The following is a 17,764-nucleotide window of genomic DNA, read 5'->3' as shown; positions in this document are numbered from 1 at the left end:
TCACGCTGTAGCCGAAAGGTTCAGCCAATCGGCGCTTAACGTGACGTCGATCTGTCGGGGGAGGGCTACACGTGACTTCCAGCCAGCGCTGTTTACCATTGATGCGCGATACCTGATTATGTTTTTATATAACAACAAAAACGCGCGGAAACATGGCAGGGCCTGAATCACTACTACTCATGCTCATGAAAATTCCCAGAGGAAGGCAAAAAAACCAAACACCTCCCACCCCCAATTTAACATTTTTAATGATTTTTCATTTGCTTTTCTTTCTAAGATTGCATTTCATTCGATTGTCATTGCAAAGACCAGCAGTGTTATCATAAGAGCAGGACATTTTAATGTTAGAATAGTAACACATTTAAAATCTACAGTGAAAAAGGATTGCATGCTGTGAAATGCTGAATGGACTCATGTTTGCTTGATCTGGGCACATGGATTGGCTCGTGAATGTCACGTTGCTGTTGTCTCCAGTAGGCGGCAGTAGATTGCCTCAAACGAGTCTCTTAATTACAGATTTAGTAAGCTAGAATGATGCATGATGATCTGCACTAAATGCACATTCCTAGGCATTTAGATTTAGCAGCAAAGTGTGCTTGCTGCATGTACTGGTATGAAAATACTGAGCACACCGAAAGAGGTTTATGAATTTAATTGTAAGGGTCAAATGTACAGTAATGTTTCAGATAGCTATGCATACAAAAGTCATCTAATCTTTAAAAAAAAGTCCCATGTGAAACCAGCACATCATACTTGACTACAGTTTCAAATGAAGAATCTTTTTACACTCTCATATTAATTATTCATGTCACATTTGCGCCACACTGACAGCAATCTTAGTACCTTCAGTGCGAGAAAAATGATTGGTTACAATCTGTTATTCCCAACAAAAATGTATTTTACTAATGTTATGAAAATATATGGTGTTCTTTATATAAATATACTGCAACAAAAATTAAGGGAACAATTCAACGATCTTGTTGTTTTCCACTGACCAAGCCGATGGGCCATTTAATTTTTTTCCCGCAGTATATACATACACTTACATTTACATATTTTATTTACCAAAAAAAAGAGAATTTAAGTGTTTTCCCAATAATTATTATATGTAGTACCTTAAATAAAATATGTGCTCACACGTACTAAAGTATAACAGTGCCTAGAGCTGTGATCTATATATGCAGAAACAAAACAAACAAAACAAAAAACCATGGAGGATTTGATCCTCGTTTAATTCCAACATGTTTTTTTCATTACAGACAATATGAATGTTGCGATATAATTATGTTCAAAGTGCATTCTTGTCTATTCAGGATTATAGGATAAGAAAAGCAGCGACTGTGGTTAAAGAGTCGTGCTTTAACACAAATCAGAGTTGCCACACATTTAAAAAGCATGCTCCTGTTCCCTGTGATAGCTCTGCCAGGATGATGATTGTTTCCTGGTGTTATTTATCAAAGCAGATTCACAGAACTTTGATCAGTAGGTACATTTTATTTTAATTATAGAACCCTTTAAAACTCGAATAAAGAACTACAGATTAATAGCTCAGGAAGAAATTGTATCATTGAATTATGGTGTTTTTCCCCCCTTTGTTCCAGCTGGAGGAGAAGTGGTTTATGAGGATGTGCTTCAGATTCAGAGGCCGGTGTGGCAAAAAGCGCTGAGCTCATAGGAATGATAAGTGAAAACATGAGATCTGCAATTAAAACCTTTTTTTTCCTTTTTTAAAAATCCACTCTACAGCTTTTTTGCTAATTAAAAGAAGGGGAATTTGATGAGTTTTTTTATTTTTGTTTTTGATATTTCTATGGTGGCATATTTAAACTGCAGACATGTGCACAGTGGTAAAGTTAAGGGTCTTCGATGTCCATGAAATCCTTTTTGGGCTCTGCAGAGCCTCTGTACCAGGCACAAGAGTTATCACTCCTCTTGATGCATGCATAGTTTTTAGCTTGTCTTCCATTTTCAGTCTTCTCCATCAACCAGTCCAACCAAAGGCACTCGGATGGGCTGTTGATCATGCAGGGGATGGAGCTGCAGGAGGTGATCTGAGGATCAGAAAAAGCACAGTGATCGTTACAACATCGTGCATCTAGCGGTGATTTGTTTTATGCAACTGGGAAGTGATCATCTTAACATGGTAAATGTAAACTTTAACTACTCCCTTAGATTTTTAATCATAAATTTTCCATACCCTGCATTCGCAGCCCATTTGATAGCGCTCAGTCAGACCCATCTTCTGAGTGGCAGTCAGGTTGTCCCAGGGTTCAAATAAGCCACACAGAGTGACGCGCATTGTCCCAGTCTCAGCCTCCAGCATTCCTACAGTGGAAGGAGAGCATAGTGTAAATCTAGATGATATATAAGAATCTATATGAAGCCACATTAAGGAACATGTTTTGTTATATTACACAACATGTGCCTTACACTGCACTGAAAGTCATACCTGTGATTAGATACTCTTTCCTGCCGTCAGTCTCCAGAGACACTCCACACATCGCAGAAGAGCGAGCTGTGTAGAAGGCTTCTATAGCGTTGCTGGGACCTTTGAACATCTGAGAATTCAAGCAAAAACATTTAGATTCCACTGAAGTTTTCACACATGGAAGAAAAATGATAAATACAATAGCTTTGTCCTAAATACCTTGATCTGTTTAATGTCGTACTTAAGCTGTTTGATGGAATCCCCATAGACGTCATTGCCAACATCCACCTCTTGCTTTCCGACTACCTTTGCCCTGATAACTGGATAAAGACAAGAAAAAAAGAGAAAAAACAACTTGCATTAACATTCATTTTGTGTGAATGCCAGCTTTGTAACTGGAACGCTGCTTTGTTATGTTAAAACTGAAAAGAATCTGCATCTCTCTGTATGTGATCTAAGCCCTGCCCAGGTTTGGCATGCTGGAGTTGGCCGCAGCACATTGCTGTGGCTTGAATCTGAGAAGTTTGCATGTGCCAGGTCCTGGGAAGACAGAGGCGCATGAGTGTTTCATCAGCTGCAATCAGAGGGAGGAATGCATGCTGCCTGTTCCCAGGTTCCTGGGCCGACACAGGAGGAAGCCAGTCAGCAGTCTTTGAAAAAGCTGAACTAGAGTGCCCCACAACCCCAGCCCCCCTGCCCCCAGGCCTCTCAGCCAGCCTGCCTTTCTGTCTGGAGAGAGGTGCTGACATGCAAATCAACCTCCTCCTTTCACATGTAGCCTCCTCCTTTTCTCTCTTGCACTCTGAAGCTGGAAGAAAAGAGCTCATGTGGGGAAAAAAACAGGCTTTAATGGAAAATTACTATTAGAGCCATACAAATGAGCCGTTGAGCTAAATTTCTGAGTAGTCAAAAAACAAAAACAAAAAAACCAAATCAACTCGTGTTTTTCAAAGTTGCTGCTCTTTCCATGTGTGTTCAAAATGTGGAAGTGCAGTACAGTATGATCACATGTCAGTTGCAACCAGACACCCAGCAGTTACTGTATATTCACAGGACTGCAAGGAAGCAAGCGACAGCGCTAACGCTAACCAGATGTTCTCTCTCAAGTTCCACTTCAGTCCTTGCTTTCCCAAGGTGGCAGCTACTGACTGTCTCTGATCGCTCCTTGCCAAATAATATCAAGCCCTTTCATTTGCCTTTTTTTATATGACGCTATGAAGATGTGAGCCATATGTGCCCTCATTCATGAGGCTTAGAGAACATCTCCTTTTAAGGGTCTAAAGCATCAATCCCAGACAAAAGGAAGCAAGAGAAAAAAGGAGAATGTGCGCACACATGGAGTGATGGAGTGATGGGAATGGGTCCTGAAGCAAGCACGGGAAGGCAGCCACATTGCCGAAGTATTCTTAGCGTAACAATGTGCTGTGTATACAAGAAGACGGCCCTTTAAAGTCAAGAGGGATACAAAAGAAAAGCTGTGTTAGGGATAATCTACACCAGTCACCGGATTTCTCTTTTTCTTTTTTGTTGTTTACATATCACAAACTCCCTCCCTCCCTCCCTCGCTTTGATGCAGAGTGAGGTAGCCGTGCTGAGAAACTCTCCAACTTCTCAGCAGAGTGTATTAGCGGTAATCCCCCTCTGCTCCAATGTGTCGAATCAAACAGAGACCTCTTCTTCTACGCCTAAAAGCAGGAATTAGAGCAGGTGGAAATAACCACAGGATGTTAAAGAGGCATAAAGTGAAAAATACTGAAAATGGGGTCTTATGCGCATACTGATATATAATCTTAGCATGTTTTCGAATTAGGTGTAGCTCTTGAGTTACATGTACATGAGAAAATAAGGCAAGTTATTGGGGAAAAAAGGATCTTTAAGCTAATTAATGTTATATTCCTTTGACTATTCATGATAGCCACATGCCACCTATTTGATTTGATGGATTTTTCCTCCACAAACTGTTAGAGCGGTTTAGAAGTACAACTTTATTCTCTGTGCTGGTATATAGTGTGTACGCAAGTTCTTGCCAGGGCCTGGATGTTTACTGGAACAGGCTGACAAAGCCCTTTAAAAATCATAAGTTTCACAGAACTGGAAACCAAAGGAACCATCTAATTTTCTAGTTACTCAAACAATAAACACAATATTTTGCATGCAGTATTGTGGTCATGGGAGGGTTTTAAAAACAAAGAACAAAAAAGCAAATTCATGTCATGTAATTGAAGAGCATGTGCCCTCGTCTTCCTCTCCGAGGAGCCACAAAGCGGTCAGAGTGCGAAAAAGTCAAGTACAAATTCAAACTGACTGCCCTACTGATCCTGTGCAAAGAGATACAGACTAATCTGAGGTAATCCTTTGTTTTCCTTTTAAAAACGGACAATTGTAGAGTTTAAATACTCATCACCTCATCGGTGTGCGTGTGGTAAGCAAAAGGCCCCCGGTACGATTCCAGCCAGAGATACAAATCGCCTTCAGGGAAGAGCATCCGATGTAAAACGCAAACACATGAAGCTATGGCCGAAGATAACTTTAAAATCTCATCATCTATATTAGCTGTTAGTTTTATTATGCCTTGCACACAAAAAAATGTAGCGTTTTTAGCGTTTTCTCCTGTTTTTTTAACAGTCTGCATGTGACTGAAGCCATGGACATAACGTTCACATGCAGTTTCCTAAAGGGGATTTGCAAGTGTCGCACTGCACGGATCAATCCAGCGCGCTATTGCAAGTGGTGCTGGAGTTTAAGGCAGCTGCTGTGGTTATTTGCACAAATTCTGTCCAGCTCAAAGGACGGAAATCTGGTTTTAATATCAGCTGTGTTTGCACAGCTTGCAATTTATGGGCTGCTTTTGTCCCAGAAGTCGTACCCACTAATGTTAACTTTCTGTTCAGGAACCAATATGACTCATTTTCTTTCTTCACAAAAAGCAGCGCAGATAGTTTTTAAATGTAAAAAGAAAAAGAAAAGTAAAGAATAATGAGTGCGGTTTATGAATACCCAACATTCCTCTGCCTCCGCCAAGGAACCAGAAGATAGATTTCCATTTCTGAGGAAAGATTGCTCTGACTGTTTTGACAGTGGAACTGTTTACAACAAAACTTGATCCTAGGCGTGCACTACAAACCAGGCGCTACAAAGCCAGACTTACTTTGCTGGCTGGATAAAACCATATACACCAATCAGTGGCAGTTACTTTTTTCTCCTAATCACATTTTCTCTATCAGCCTCTGTGCTGACTCCCAGTTAAGGGGGGTTCTGACAAGACATTAGACTCTTCTTCTGCACAAAGTTGACCAACAGCTGACTTCAGTAAATAGGAACATGATGGCAGATGGCTGCCCCTCCCTGGTTCTGCCTGAGGTTTCCTACTGTTGTGATTTGGTACTGTAATTATAAAATTGAATTAAATTGAAAATCATTGTTGTTCCAGACACAAGGATAAAAGAAGTCTCTGGTTTTTTGTGTGTGTGTGTGTGCTTTTTTTGTTCCTGTAGCACCCAGGAGTTGCAATAGATACTAAAAGGTGCTACTTATCCTTAACTATCACTGCTCACTGACATCAAACCAACCCATCTCCATGTTTATCCAAATCTCTGAAAATAAGCTGGTTAAGTCTGCAGCATAAGTTACCATGGCGATCAACTGAGGTAAAAAAAAAAAAAAAAAAAGAACCACTGTTATGAGATTAAAAACTCTGGCTCAAGGCTTAAGCCTCCATTAATCTTAGTATCAAACTTGCATCTGGAATTTTCATTTTATATTGACTTTCAGGTTATACGAAGGCCCACCTTAAAAATGACATCACAAGTGATGTAATGATCTTCCTGCACTGTGGAAATGAACTGCTCTTCAGTAAGTATCTGTAATCTCCAGAAACCAAAACCAGCACTAGCTATGTAAAACTTTAGCAATGCTTCCAAGTCAGTTAGCTGTCTGGCATTTATTAAGATAGTATCTTGACTTATTTTAATCTACATAGGAATGCTGTATTTAATACACACACATCATTTATTATAACACAAGTGGCTCATGGTTCAAAGAAAAACATGATTCACCTTCATTTTAAGCCCAAGAAGAATAAGAATTTTGAATGAGCTTGCTTAATGCTAAATTTCATCAACCCACTGAGGTAGCAGTCTGTTCATTAACTGTATAGGGGCTGGTGAAGCGGAATGCCAACGATTTCGTAAATTCCCGAAACTTCTCTCTGACGTTTAAATAAGTTGTGCAAGTGTGCAACAGTTGACTGCCCTCTCTGTGACCCAGAAACTTGATGAACTTTTGCTGGCGCTTTTCTTCTCCAACTAGCTTGAGCCCACTCTTAAACTTTGCCTAAACCCCCGAAGACACGAACTCATGAATATTTGGCCAAGAAACAGATTCCCCGAGACTCTATGGTGGTTTATGTTTATGTGAGGGTCTATCCATGGTGCTGAAGCATGAGCGGAGGGTCAAGGTCATGTTAGAAACTGACTTAAGAGACGGAAATAAGGTGAATCAGCTGTGAGGCTCAGATGACTGCCAGCATCTTAGTTTATCTAGAGTTCTGCACAATCTGCCTAATCAAAAAACAGAACTTTTTTTTAATAGGTTCACTTTGGGGTAAACAGAAAGATAAATTGTCTTCCCTTTTAGTGCGGTATCTGACTTTCCATTTGTGTACATTCTCAGGTAGCATAATAAAGTTTATTCATCCTCTTGAGCAATGGAATCCAGTGAGTAAAAATCTTTGAATAAGTCACCTTCTGTCCACATGCCACACACTCAGCCATCTCAGAAGCAAGAAAAAAGACCCTGAGCTGGACAGGCTGGTCACTGTTAACAGTCCTGTTAGCTTAAGGTCTGTGTTGAAGGCAGCAACAAGTACTTTTTTGTAACAGGCGAAATTAAAGGGGAAATTATCCTCAGGAGCGTTTGAGTGGGATTAAATGAATTTGCCTTTCAGTAAACTATATGATCACTGAGGTGATACTGGTGAAAGAAAATGAAGTTATGTTCATGTTGTCATAAACAAGCACAAACACAAATGATTTTGTTTAAAGTCTCCTTAGCAACAACAAGGAATAATGTGGTTTACTGTAGATAAAAAAGCCTAAAATTGTATTGAAGAAGACAAAACTCCAGACAGTATATTGATGTGTCTATGAAAGAGCCTTGAAACTATCAACAGAAGATTAGAGAAAAAGAGGAGGGCAGTGGAAAGAAAGACTGGGGGACAGAAAATTCCATCCTCCTCCCACTGCAACTGTAAACACGGGAGCTGGGCAGTCTCCCTCTCAGAATACGATGGTTTCCTTGTGGGGGGGAAAAAAAACCCAAACCAATTTATCCTAGACATTGCTAACTAATACATTAATGGCAAAAACACAACTTGATGTGTTGATTGTTAGTCTAAAAATCAACTTACCGACGTCTGAGTTGCAGAACACCTGCTGGGGATGACTCGGGGAGCAGCTGCAGGCTTCTGCCAGTTGTTGCACTCGCCAAAGACACAGGATGGCCAGAGTGATAAAACATCTCTTCATCGTCCAGGTCATCTCTGAAAACTACGCTTTCTAACTGAAACTGGAAAAGTGAGTGAGGGTATAGATGTAACGTCTGCCTGTCGGGTTTAAAGGAAACGAGTCGCTGTCCTTGGCTAGAAGTCGACGCACGACGGTGCTGTGCAGAAAATGATGCACAGGGCACGAGAGAAAGTGTAATCCTGCTAAAGACTGCACACCAAGTCTGTTTTCCACTACCCTCAGCAGCAGCAGCCACGTTTTATTAGCAGGCAGCAGCAAACTCCTCCCCCCCCCCCCCCCCCCCCCCCTCCTCCGGTGGCCAGAGAGCGCAAGAGCGCGACAGAGGTCAGGAGCTGCCGACTTTACACACGCACCCCTTAAACTACGTAAATCTCAGGCTGATGCATGAGGAGGCGGATAATTGTTTTTAGGAAACGACTGTGATAACAAACAGCATCACCCTGTGACACACGTACTTTGGGACTTCTGACTTTTTTTTACGCGAAGTGTTTCCTCACTCTTGCACGCCACTCCATAAAAGTACACGTCTTGCAGTGAAAGTATGTAGGTATTACCATGGAAATAATGGGCATCTAAAAATATTTTAAAATGTTTTAATTGTTTAATTTTTGTACATTTTTAAGGCCCCTTCTTTCATTTAACTTAATTATTTGACTCATACCTTGTGTGGTTTCGCGCGTGTAAACTCTCGCGTTGTTTTAATTATAGCAACATTTTATATTTTATCATTTTTTATCTGAAGGTTTTTAAGAAATAGTAAATAAAAAAGTGCAATATTTCCCTCCGAAATACGGTAGAGCAGTAGAAACTAAAATTTGGCATAAAAAACTATCTGTTCTTCAGTTTGTGTGGTTCCTGCCACAGAGGTAACATTTGTTTCTCTAATCATAATAAACAATTTCTCAGTGGATTATATATAAATGCCTACCAAAGGCATCAAAGAGCTTGGAACCTGAACATCTGGATTCAACTCCAGAGGTAAGAAAGCGTCAGACTAAATCTTACTGACGTTTACAACTATGCTACTAACTTAAAATACAACTTAGGAATGAAAAGCCTTTCTAGATGGACGTGTGTGTGTGTTACTCATTTAAATTGTTAGATAAGGACAGGAGCTATGTTTGTTTTAATGATAATAAATATGACGTATTACAATTGTCAATGAATTGATATTCATTATAGTCTCTGTACTGGACACCACGAGGCAATGGCTCAGCACATCAGAATAGTGTTGTGACTACATTTCTCAGGAGACCAAAAGGAGCAAATACTGTGGAAGTTTAAAAAAAAGTCTTTATAGTCTCATCAAATGAAGTAGTTCAATTATCACATCCTGAGAGAAATCCCCAGTACAGCAACAACTATATGAGCCATTTGTTGCCGTACCTTTTAAAAACACATTCAGCAATCATGGAGCAACACTGATATTTAGTGTCTTTTAGCCCAGTGTTTTGCATTAACAAACTCCTGGAGTTTTGGCATTAATATTCTTGGCATAAATAATTCTTCTATCATGCTAAAAAATTATCCTATAAAATCAATGAGACTCCTGTGAGGGCAAAACCATTTGGCAAAGCTGTGGCCTGGACAGACAAACAATTTACTAAAATTTGCTATAAATCTCACTTAAGCTGTGGGTAGCGGGAAATTCAGGCCACAATGCCCTGCAGGTTCATCGCTCAACTCCTTTCCCGTTGCCAGGTCTTGTCACAGCAACATTTGATTCACTGTCACAAAAATATTGATTTTAGATGCTTTAAACATTTGCACACATGACAATTCGCCTATGAGTAAATCCTAACGTGGGTCAGGCTGAGTAATCCGTAGCCCACGCTGCGCAGTTATCTGAGGTTGGAATTTAGCGAGAGTGTTTATGTATCTTATAGTCACTTTCAGGAACTCCTAAAACACTGTCTGACAGAAGGAGGTGTGGCACGGTGGAGAGAAGTGACATCATGCCCTTAAAGTTAATGAGCTCAGTCTGGCAGCAATTCAGCAGCTCCCACCCCCAGCCTGCCGAGAAAGAAACATTATGCTATAGTCGAATTCCTGAGTCGTTCCTCATCCCGTATTCATGTACAGAAATAGATGGAAAGTTTACCGCTGCTTCTGGAAACTGAGGATCTTAAGAGTTTTAGGGTTGCGGCCTCTTGTGTTGATTCTGGCACAGGAGGGCGAGATCACAGCGAGGGCATGATGTACAGTATTCAGCGATTAGAGCTGATGATGAATGAAGAAGAATGCCAGAGAGGGGACTGGATCTGCTGTGGCTGCCTCGCTCCCTGACATCATATTTGGCCACTGACTGTGAGTCCTCTGGCCACTCCGGCAAATATTTCCACTGTTTTTCATGGCTGAACAATTTTTGCCTGTTTTTCTTTTCCACAGGTCTTTTGCTTGATGTCTGTGTTAAAGAAAAAAACACAGGCAGAAGATGAAGAAAGCAAAATGGTACAACCAAATTGGTGTCATCTGCGTAACTCATTATCTTTGTTAAATTCAGACATTTATTTTACCTTTGTATTTACATGTACCTTTGGAGTGAGATCACCGCCAATGAGATAAAAAAAAATCCCAAACGGTTTGAACTCTGGTAAGTCGTTATGACTCGTAAACAGAGTGCAGTTTACCAGAAACAATAGACCTTAGAGGGACAATACCACAGAAGATGGGTGTGAGAAAAATCAAGACAAACATACAAAAGGAAGTGACACATCTGAGACTGAGTTGCCAGAAATATGCTTCTGTTTAATACAACTGTTTACCAGGGGCACTGGGGGAACACCAGATGCCTTCTTTAAGGCAAGGCCTGCTGCCTCCTGTCCAAACAGTCTGCTTCCTTTACACTCATATGCTAACTGATGTGGTGGGCTCTGCTCACATCACACCCTTGTCCTGAGCTCCTGGGTATATTTCAAATTACCTCAGAGCAAGACCATTCTGAGCGATTTCCCGCACTGCGACTCTCTCTTTAGAACAGATTTTTATCCACCAGTCGAGATCTGGATGATTGTATCAACATTTGGTTTTAATTCGTTGAAAGAGGGCGGATTTGTCAAAGAAGTGCAATGTAAGCAGCCCCCTCTGTGTACATTACCAGCTACAAATGCCAAAAGGGGCTTAAAAATGGCCTGAACCTCCATTCCCTAAATTACAGACTTGCAAGGCCAGGAATACTCTCAAAAGGAAGTGCCCAGTAAGGCATAAAAAAGAGGTTTTCATTGTGGGTACTGGTGGGTGCTGTGGCACTGGCCCACATCCTCTTACTCCCAAACAGACCCCTCGCCTGTTATCTCCACACATTGCACATGACCTGACCGCCACGCAGATTTCCAACTGTCCAGCCCCTCTTTGCACCCCCAGCCACAACCCACGGGGTATTTCCAATAACTTTCCATCCATCATTGCAGCTATTCGCAATTCACCGGTGACAATGGAAGACAGTGAATCAGCATTAGGAAACTGCTTCAGGGACACCAATGTGGACGAAAACATCTGTTTGAAGTTCCACGCACTCTTAGGTCAAATGGTCTCACATGTCCACATCCACAGATGTTAGTAACTGAGATGTTAGTCACCATGAGTCTGCTGATAATATCCAGAAATATCCAGCTTTCTCAGTCTCTTCAGTGCATTTTAATAAGTGGTGCCTCTCTGGGTAACTACGGTGAGTGTGTTTACAGGAACTTTCACTTTTACCTAACAGGCACAGACTTGTAAAATATCAAGTTTGTACAAAATGTACAGTCATTTCCTCTGCAGACAATAGCACTACCATTTCGTGACTTTGGTACTGTGGGCAGCTCCTTAAATGATGAGCAACTTAAAGAGGGGAATAGATGTTGTGCAATTTGTTTAACCTGCTAATTCCCACAGAAATCCAAATCCACTAGAAAGCTGTTTCCTCTTACACATGGGAATTGGGACATGGGACTGGTTTGAATATAGTAACTACACCTTTCTATCTAACATTCAAACACATTCATACTGTGAGGAACACATCGGAGACTGGAGCAGCCAAGTATCAAACTACCAACCTTCTCATTAGTAAATGAGCTGCTCTACGTTCTGAGCTACATCCAACAGACTCAGAGGAAATCAGAAATGTGTTTTCAGTATTCCAGTAGTTGTTCACATAGTTCTTTTTTTTTCTTAAAAAGTCACGTGAAACATCTAAAACGCTAAGAACACCTTCACTGCTACCCTTTATTCCATAGAAATGAAAAGGGTCAGTAGCAGTCAGGTGCTGCTAATAAAATATACTCGATTAACTGAGCATCAACTAAGTGTGAGCACTCCTTGAAAAGCAGAAGATTTTGAACTTTGTTGGCCTGGGGCATTTAGCTATGTGTTAATATAATGTCGCAATCTTCCAGGAAATTCACCCTAAGGTCAGACTATCCTCGGACAAATTGTGTAAAACCCGAGAGCTACACCTTAGGCTCTACAGGCCTCGGTTAGCAGGTTAAATTTTAAAGTTTGTGACAGAACAATTAGAAAAAGACTGAAGAAATGTTGGTTGTGAGGGTTGCCAGGAGAAAGTGTCTTCTTTCATGCAGCTTGCATTTGTAAAGTTGCATCTGAACAAACCACGAGACTTCTGGAACAAAGTGGAGATGTTTGGCCGTAATGCACTGCACCACATTTGGTGAAATCAAACAGCATATTAGCACAAATACTTCAAACCAGCTTGAGCTCCTCTGTATACCTCTGTGCCTCCATGTGCCACCTCTGTGCCTTTGTCCTATCATCTCTCTTAGCTCTGTCACCTTGACCTTTGTGTTTGCCACTTCCCTGCTCCCGTTCTGTGACATTTTGAACTTCCTGTATTTCTGTTAGCATTAACGCCATTTTGAGGACAATTCCTATCTCCTCACTCCTGCATTTGGATGCGCAATCTATCTTCTACACAGCTGAACCTTCACATTTGCAAAGAAAAGCGGGACAAAAACCCTCTGCGATGCTGTGAGACTGAGACCCTTTGCTGTGGAACATTTCAGTATTAATGTGATGCTTAATTCTCGGTACGTTTGCAACTTGGTTTGCTATGTTGTTGTGCACTTTGGCCATAACGACACACTTAGTTGCATCTGACATCAGTGGAAATTGGGAAATTCTGGAGGATGTTCAGACGATGAAGATTACATAGTGAGGAGAACATTGTTCATAAAAGCCATGTGGAATTTCAAAATTCTGGGGCTGACCAAACAAACAGAATATGTCATGACATGCGGGGTTAATTTTTTGGTGGGTTAAGTGACACAATAATGAAAAAGCTGCCAGATATTACTCACAAAGCAAGTCTGCCCTTATGATGAAATAGGCAAACGTTTCCTTCTTGTAAGTATATATTAGAGTACATTAAACAATCGCCTTAGGATGGGGCTACTTGTGAATTGATCTATTTTCTATCAACCAAACTGTTGTTCTGAGTTTATACTAGACTAAAGATTAAGTATTTGGTAATCTTTAAATCTAAAGCCCACGCAAATTACGTAGTTTGATCGACTGGTTCGGTACAGCTCTTATTGTTTTGCCCACCTGCCCGGGCATGTAGGGGCGCTGCTGTCACGAATGACTCTCAGTTGTGTGAAGATGAAATGCGGGAAGACTTGAAGACAGTCTGGAGGGTGGTAAAAACAATCACCTGGGAAAATTCCATGATTCATGACGTGAGACTGCAATAACCTTTAATCAAAGCCCTGTAAACAGTTTTGTATTCGGTGTCCTACCGGGAGATAAATTTGACAGGCTTAGCAGCTGTTGTTTTTATTCATTTTAACTTTTAAGACCTTTAAGTGTGACCTTTGACCTTTTTCACACGGAGGGTGCTTGTATCATCTTACTTGCCGTTATCTGTGCAGGTACATTGGCTCAAGCACACCCCCTGTGAAGAGCAGTTAAAAATATTGTCAGTTTTTGAGAAATGTGCCAAAAGTCTGTTGTGGAGTGCAGAACTGCATTCATATGTCATCTGTATGAACAAATACATCTTCAGATATTTGTAAAAAATCATGACAAAGTCATTCCCGAGCGTTTTCAAACTAGCTTCTAGTATAAATCACTCATGTACTTATATAAGAGTATACATCATATACTTTACAGCTTGACGATTTACAACCAGCTTGCAGGGAGGCGAGGCTTCAGTGAGACAAATGACACAAAGTTGCTGATTGGAGTATTAGTTTTGGAAAGAACAGCTGGAGTATCTGCAGTATCTGCCGTAAACACATTTTATTACTCATATCAGTGTCATACTTCCTTCTCCTTCTGGACAGTAACAAACTGTCTGACAGCAGATGCCGTTTAAGCAGGGTTCCTGTCTGGAACTGTAATGTATTTGCTAGAATTTGGCTAAAACCTGCGGAAGAAACAACTTGTAATATTAATAAATCGGAATGCATTATGTCTGGTGGAATGAACGTATGAATCAATTTGGTGATTAATGTAACATTTATACTTGTCTTGTGTTTCATATCATGCTAAACTGCCTATTACATTCCACATTATGATTTATTTGTTCTTGTAAGGAACAAATCTTTCAAAATAAGATGAATGCACACAAAAATAATGCGGAAATCACTGTTTATTTGCCAGAAAAATATTTGTCAGTAATAAAAAAGAAAAAGATAATTCACATGGATTGTAATGAAAGCATCTTATTGCAACACGCCAAATAATAAGGAAACAAAGTCACCAGGATTTTCTTTTAATCAGGAACAAATCATTTAAAAGAAGATGACACATAAAAATTTCACAGAAGCCCCTTTTCATCTTTTTAATAAATGATGCTATGATTCTTATATGTGAAGAAGATATGTTTCATATATATGTCAGAAATATCAGTAATCAAAACAATTAGGACTCGCATGGATAATAATGAAGCCAATTGATTTCACTCCATGAAATAATAAGGAAACAAAGATAATGGACCTGACGCTGCATCACACGTACTCTGGTGTCACTACAATCTGGTAGGTGAACTGCTCACCAGCACAGGGATAAGGAAGGACCTGAGTAGCATTCGCAGAGACAGAAGCCATATTGCTTTTGAAGTCCTGGACCTGACAAACATACTGGCCCTGGCAGACCAGCAAGACCCGATTACGAAAGAGGATTTCACTTTGGCTGATGTAGCTTTGGGGTGTCAGCCTTAACACAGGAAAAGACTCACATCTCACACCATAGTTTGAACATTCCTGCCTGTTTATGAATATATTTGCTTGCCAACTCATCACGGTGTCCTTGAAGATCAGACTGTTGTGGACAGGTGTGGTAAATGACTTGGATCTGGTTTGACTGTAAGGATTATAGCCATAGCCATAGTTGTTATAGTGGTTGTTGTACTGTCCATACTGGGTTTCAGAGGATGAAACCTCTAAAACGATGCTCCAGGGCTCAGCAGTGTAAATCCTGGGCTGATAATTAATATTGTCTTTGCCGAACTTTTGCTTTGTCAGATTACTGAAGAGGAGCACATTAAACTGAAAAGCTTTCAACATATTATCACGATACACGGTCATGTGAGTGCTGTAGAGCGGAGAGCTGGACTCGATCACATACAGCTTCTCAGCAGGAATCATAGGAAAACGAATGCGTCCCAACAGATCAGCCTGCGTTTCCAAATCGATGGAGTCGCCTTTCTCACTGATCCATCTCTCTACAGACTGCAGCACAAAATATTCACCTGGCGCCACCAAATCTGAGCGAGTAAGAAGAGCTCTAAGAAGCCCCACTGAGAGGCCGGACCAAGCTGGAGACCTGGTCAGGTTTTGGTAGTTCCAGGCCATGTACTGGACACAGTTCTCCTCAAGCACTAAGTCCTTGGTCTCCACTGCATACTTGTAAAAAGACACCTGGTTGTGAAAGGTGGAGTCTTCTGGGAGGATTTTAGAAAACAGTCGGCCAATGTCCTCCATCAGCTGCTTTAACCCAAAATTAGAAGCCATTTGGTGGAGACACAGTGCAGAGGAGAGGGTCACATCTATCTTACGGGTGTAAATGTACCTAATGAAGATCAAATTATCGAATATTAGAATGTTTCATGTTTGAATTTGTACACATTTGTAGATGATTGCAAAACATTTAGATGTTTTAAAGAATAAGTCATCTACTGCAAATGCAGCAAAACATTACATTCGTTATACCTGATGAAGGAGGTGAAATGTGGCTGGCAGGTCAAGCTGAGGTTGACTGTGATGTTAGTAATCCCCACTGAAGCATTAAAGAATGGGATTTGTGACAGGATCATTTTGTGAGCACAGATGGTTTTCACACTTATCTCTGGGGTCCCATCCTCCTGTTTGTTCCCAGTAGGACTCTGCACTACGATCAGGAAGTCACAGCCATTTCCATCATCAAAGATTTGGCCGAGAAAGTCAGACAGACCGAGACTGTGGTCCAGTGAGTGAGTAGAATCATTGATGTCCACATTAATGCCTGAAAAAGAATAATTAATGTAATGAACAAAGGGGGAATGAGCGGTGATCAAGCCATATTCAGCATCAATGCTACTATGGGTTCTACAAAACGTTTGTTTTGTAAGAGTTGTGATACCTACTTCCTGTTTCACAAACTACTCCAACATCCTCTTTGTGCGTGCAGTCAGTTTCTCCCCAGCCTTTGAATTCACAGGTGAAGAGATGTGTTTCTGTGCCTTTACAATTGATGTCATCCAGCCAAATAGGTCCAGGCGCTACAATGGAAATTTTAAGGGAAGGGAATTTGTTTACATTTCTAGCTATGACACAGAGTTGTGATTTGTAGTGGTTGTTACGTTGAGCCTAATCTCAACTATTTTCTGTACAGTCATTGCACTGCCCTCTGCTGGAGGATCATTTATATAAATGAAATAAAAGCCACCTTGTCCGTAGTCCTTCCCAGTCACAATAGATTTGGCTCCAGGGAAGTTGAGCTGGCGACACAACACCCGGGCGTCAGCCATGTCCCAGTTGTCGTCACACACTGTTCCCCATTTCCCATCATGGTAGATTTCCACACGGCCCTCTGACACGTTCTTAGAGCCAAACAGTCTCACATCACCTTCCTGCGGTTCTTGGTTTGTTTCTATTGAAATATATATAAAAATAGGTTATGTGAGCAAAGACCATGATGATGGAAACCACATATTCTAGCCCTTCATTCCAAGTTAATTGGTCACTCTCAAAATCTATTTGTAATTCACTTTCATACTCACATATCATACTCACATAGTCATATCTACTGCATAACAGCTACAGGATTTTTTGAACTGCTTCGTATGCAAACTGGTGATTACTCACTTAAGATGTCAAATTTGTATGCCCTTGCAGACGTGTGCAGAAGCAGAAGAATCCAAAGAGTGCATAGATTTTGATGCGTGAGCATTTTCGACTTCCGGTGTAGGACTGACACAGTGATTAACAAGAAAGAAATAATGTGAGAAATCTGCTCCGTCAGCTGCTTTTGTTTCCAGTACAGCGCACTGCAAAATCTACTCAAATTAAATGTCTCGACCAAATTTGTGCATGAAAAAAAAGTCAAACTTAAATCTAAAAACCTTACAAACAATAAAGCCACATTACCCTTTTTGTGTTATCGAGCTGCGCTGTCCGCAAATGTGCTCCTGAGTGTGTCTTGCCCAAGGTTCACTCCTTTTAAAGTCCCGTGACAAAAGAAAAAGAGGGGAAGAGGGGGCTAAATGAAGGTGCGCTCCTCCAGATTCTGTGAGTTTCACTTCATGTTAAACTCCTCTTTTCCAAGCACCTTTCCTAAGTTTCACTTCACGTTAAAGCAGAAGACCACACTGGTTGCACAACTTCTTGTGGGTAAG

At 40.8% G+C, this 17,764-nt stretch overlaps 2 protein-coding genes across 2 annotated transcripts; both read right to left on the bottom strand.

Moving 5' to 3' along the window:
* Positions 1 to 1,206: 1,206 nt before the first annotated feature.
* timp2b (TIMP metallopeptidase inhibitor 2b) lies at positions 1,207 to 8,202 on the bottom strand. The gene is made up of 5 exons (XM_006791400.3): positions 7,836 to 8,202; positions 2,648 to 2,748; positions 2,450 to 2,558; positions 2,198 to 2,325; positions 1,207 to 2,051 (listed from the first exon to the last, which is right to left on the bottom strand). Exons 1-5 carry the CDS (start codon positions 7,963 to 7,965, stop codon positions 1,854 to 1,856), a joined length of 666 nt encoding a protein of 221 aa, XP_006791463.1. The 5' UTR covers positions 7,966 to 8,202; the 3' UTR covers positions 1,207 to 1,853.
* Positions 8,203 to 14,521: 6,319 nt separating this feature from the next.
* LOC102792866 (galectin-3-binding protein B-like) lies at positions 14,522 to 17,764 on the bottom strand. Its single transcript, XM_006791401.2, has 6 exons — positions 17,517 to 17,764; positions 17,235 to 17,339; positions 16,816 to 17,019; positions 16,514 to 16,648; positions 16,101 to 16,392; positions 14,522 to 15,960 (listed from the first exon to the last, which is right to left on the bottom strand). Exons 2-6 carry the CDS (start codon positions 17,317 to 17,319, stop codon positions 14,898 to 14,900), a joined length of 1,779 nt encoding a protein of 592 aa, XP_006791464.2. The 5' UTR covers positions 17,320 to 17,339; positions 17,517 to 17,764; the 3' UTR covers positions 14,522 to 14,897.

This window comes from Neolamprologus brichardi, chromosome 4 (assembly GCF_056152115.1).
Source record: "Neolamprologus brichardi isolate AB-2024 chromosome 4, ASM5615211v1, whole genome shotgun sequence".
Lineage (NCBI taxonomy): Eukaryota > Metazoa > Chordata > Actinopteri > Cichliformes > Cichlidae > Neolamprologus > Neolamprologus brichardi.
Note: the sequence above shows the minus strand (reverse complement) of the source record. Positions and strands in the feature narration are given on the sequence as shown.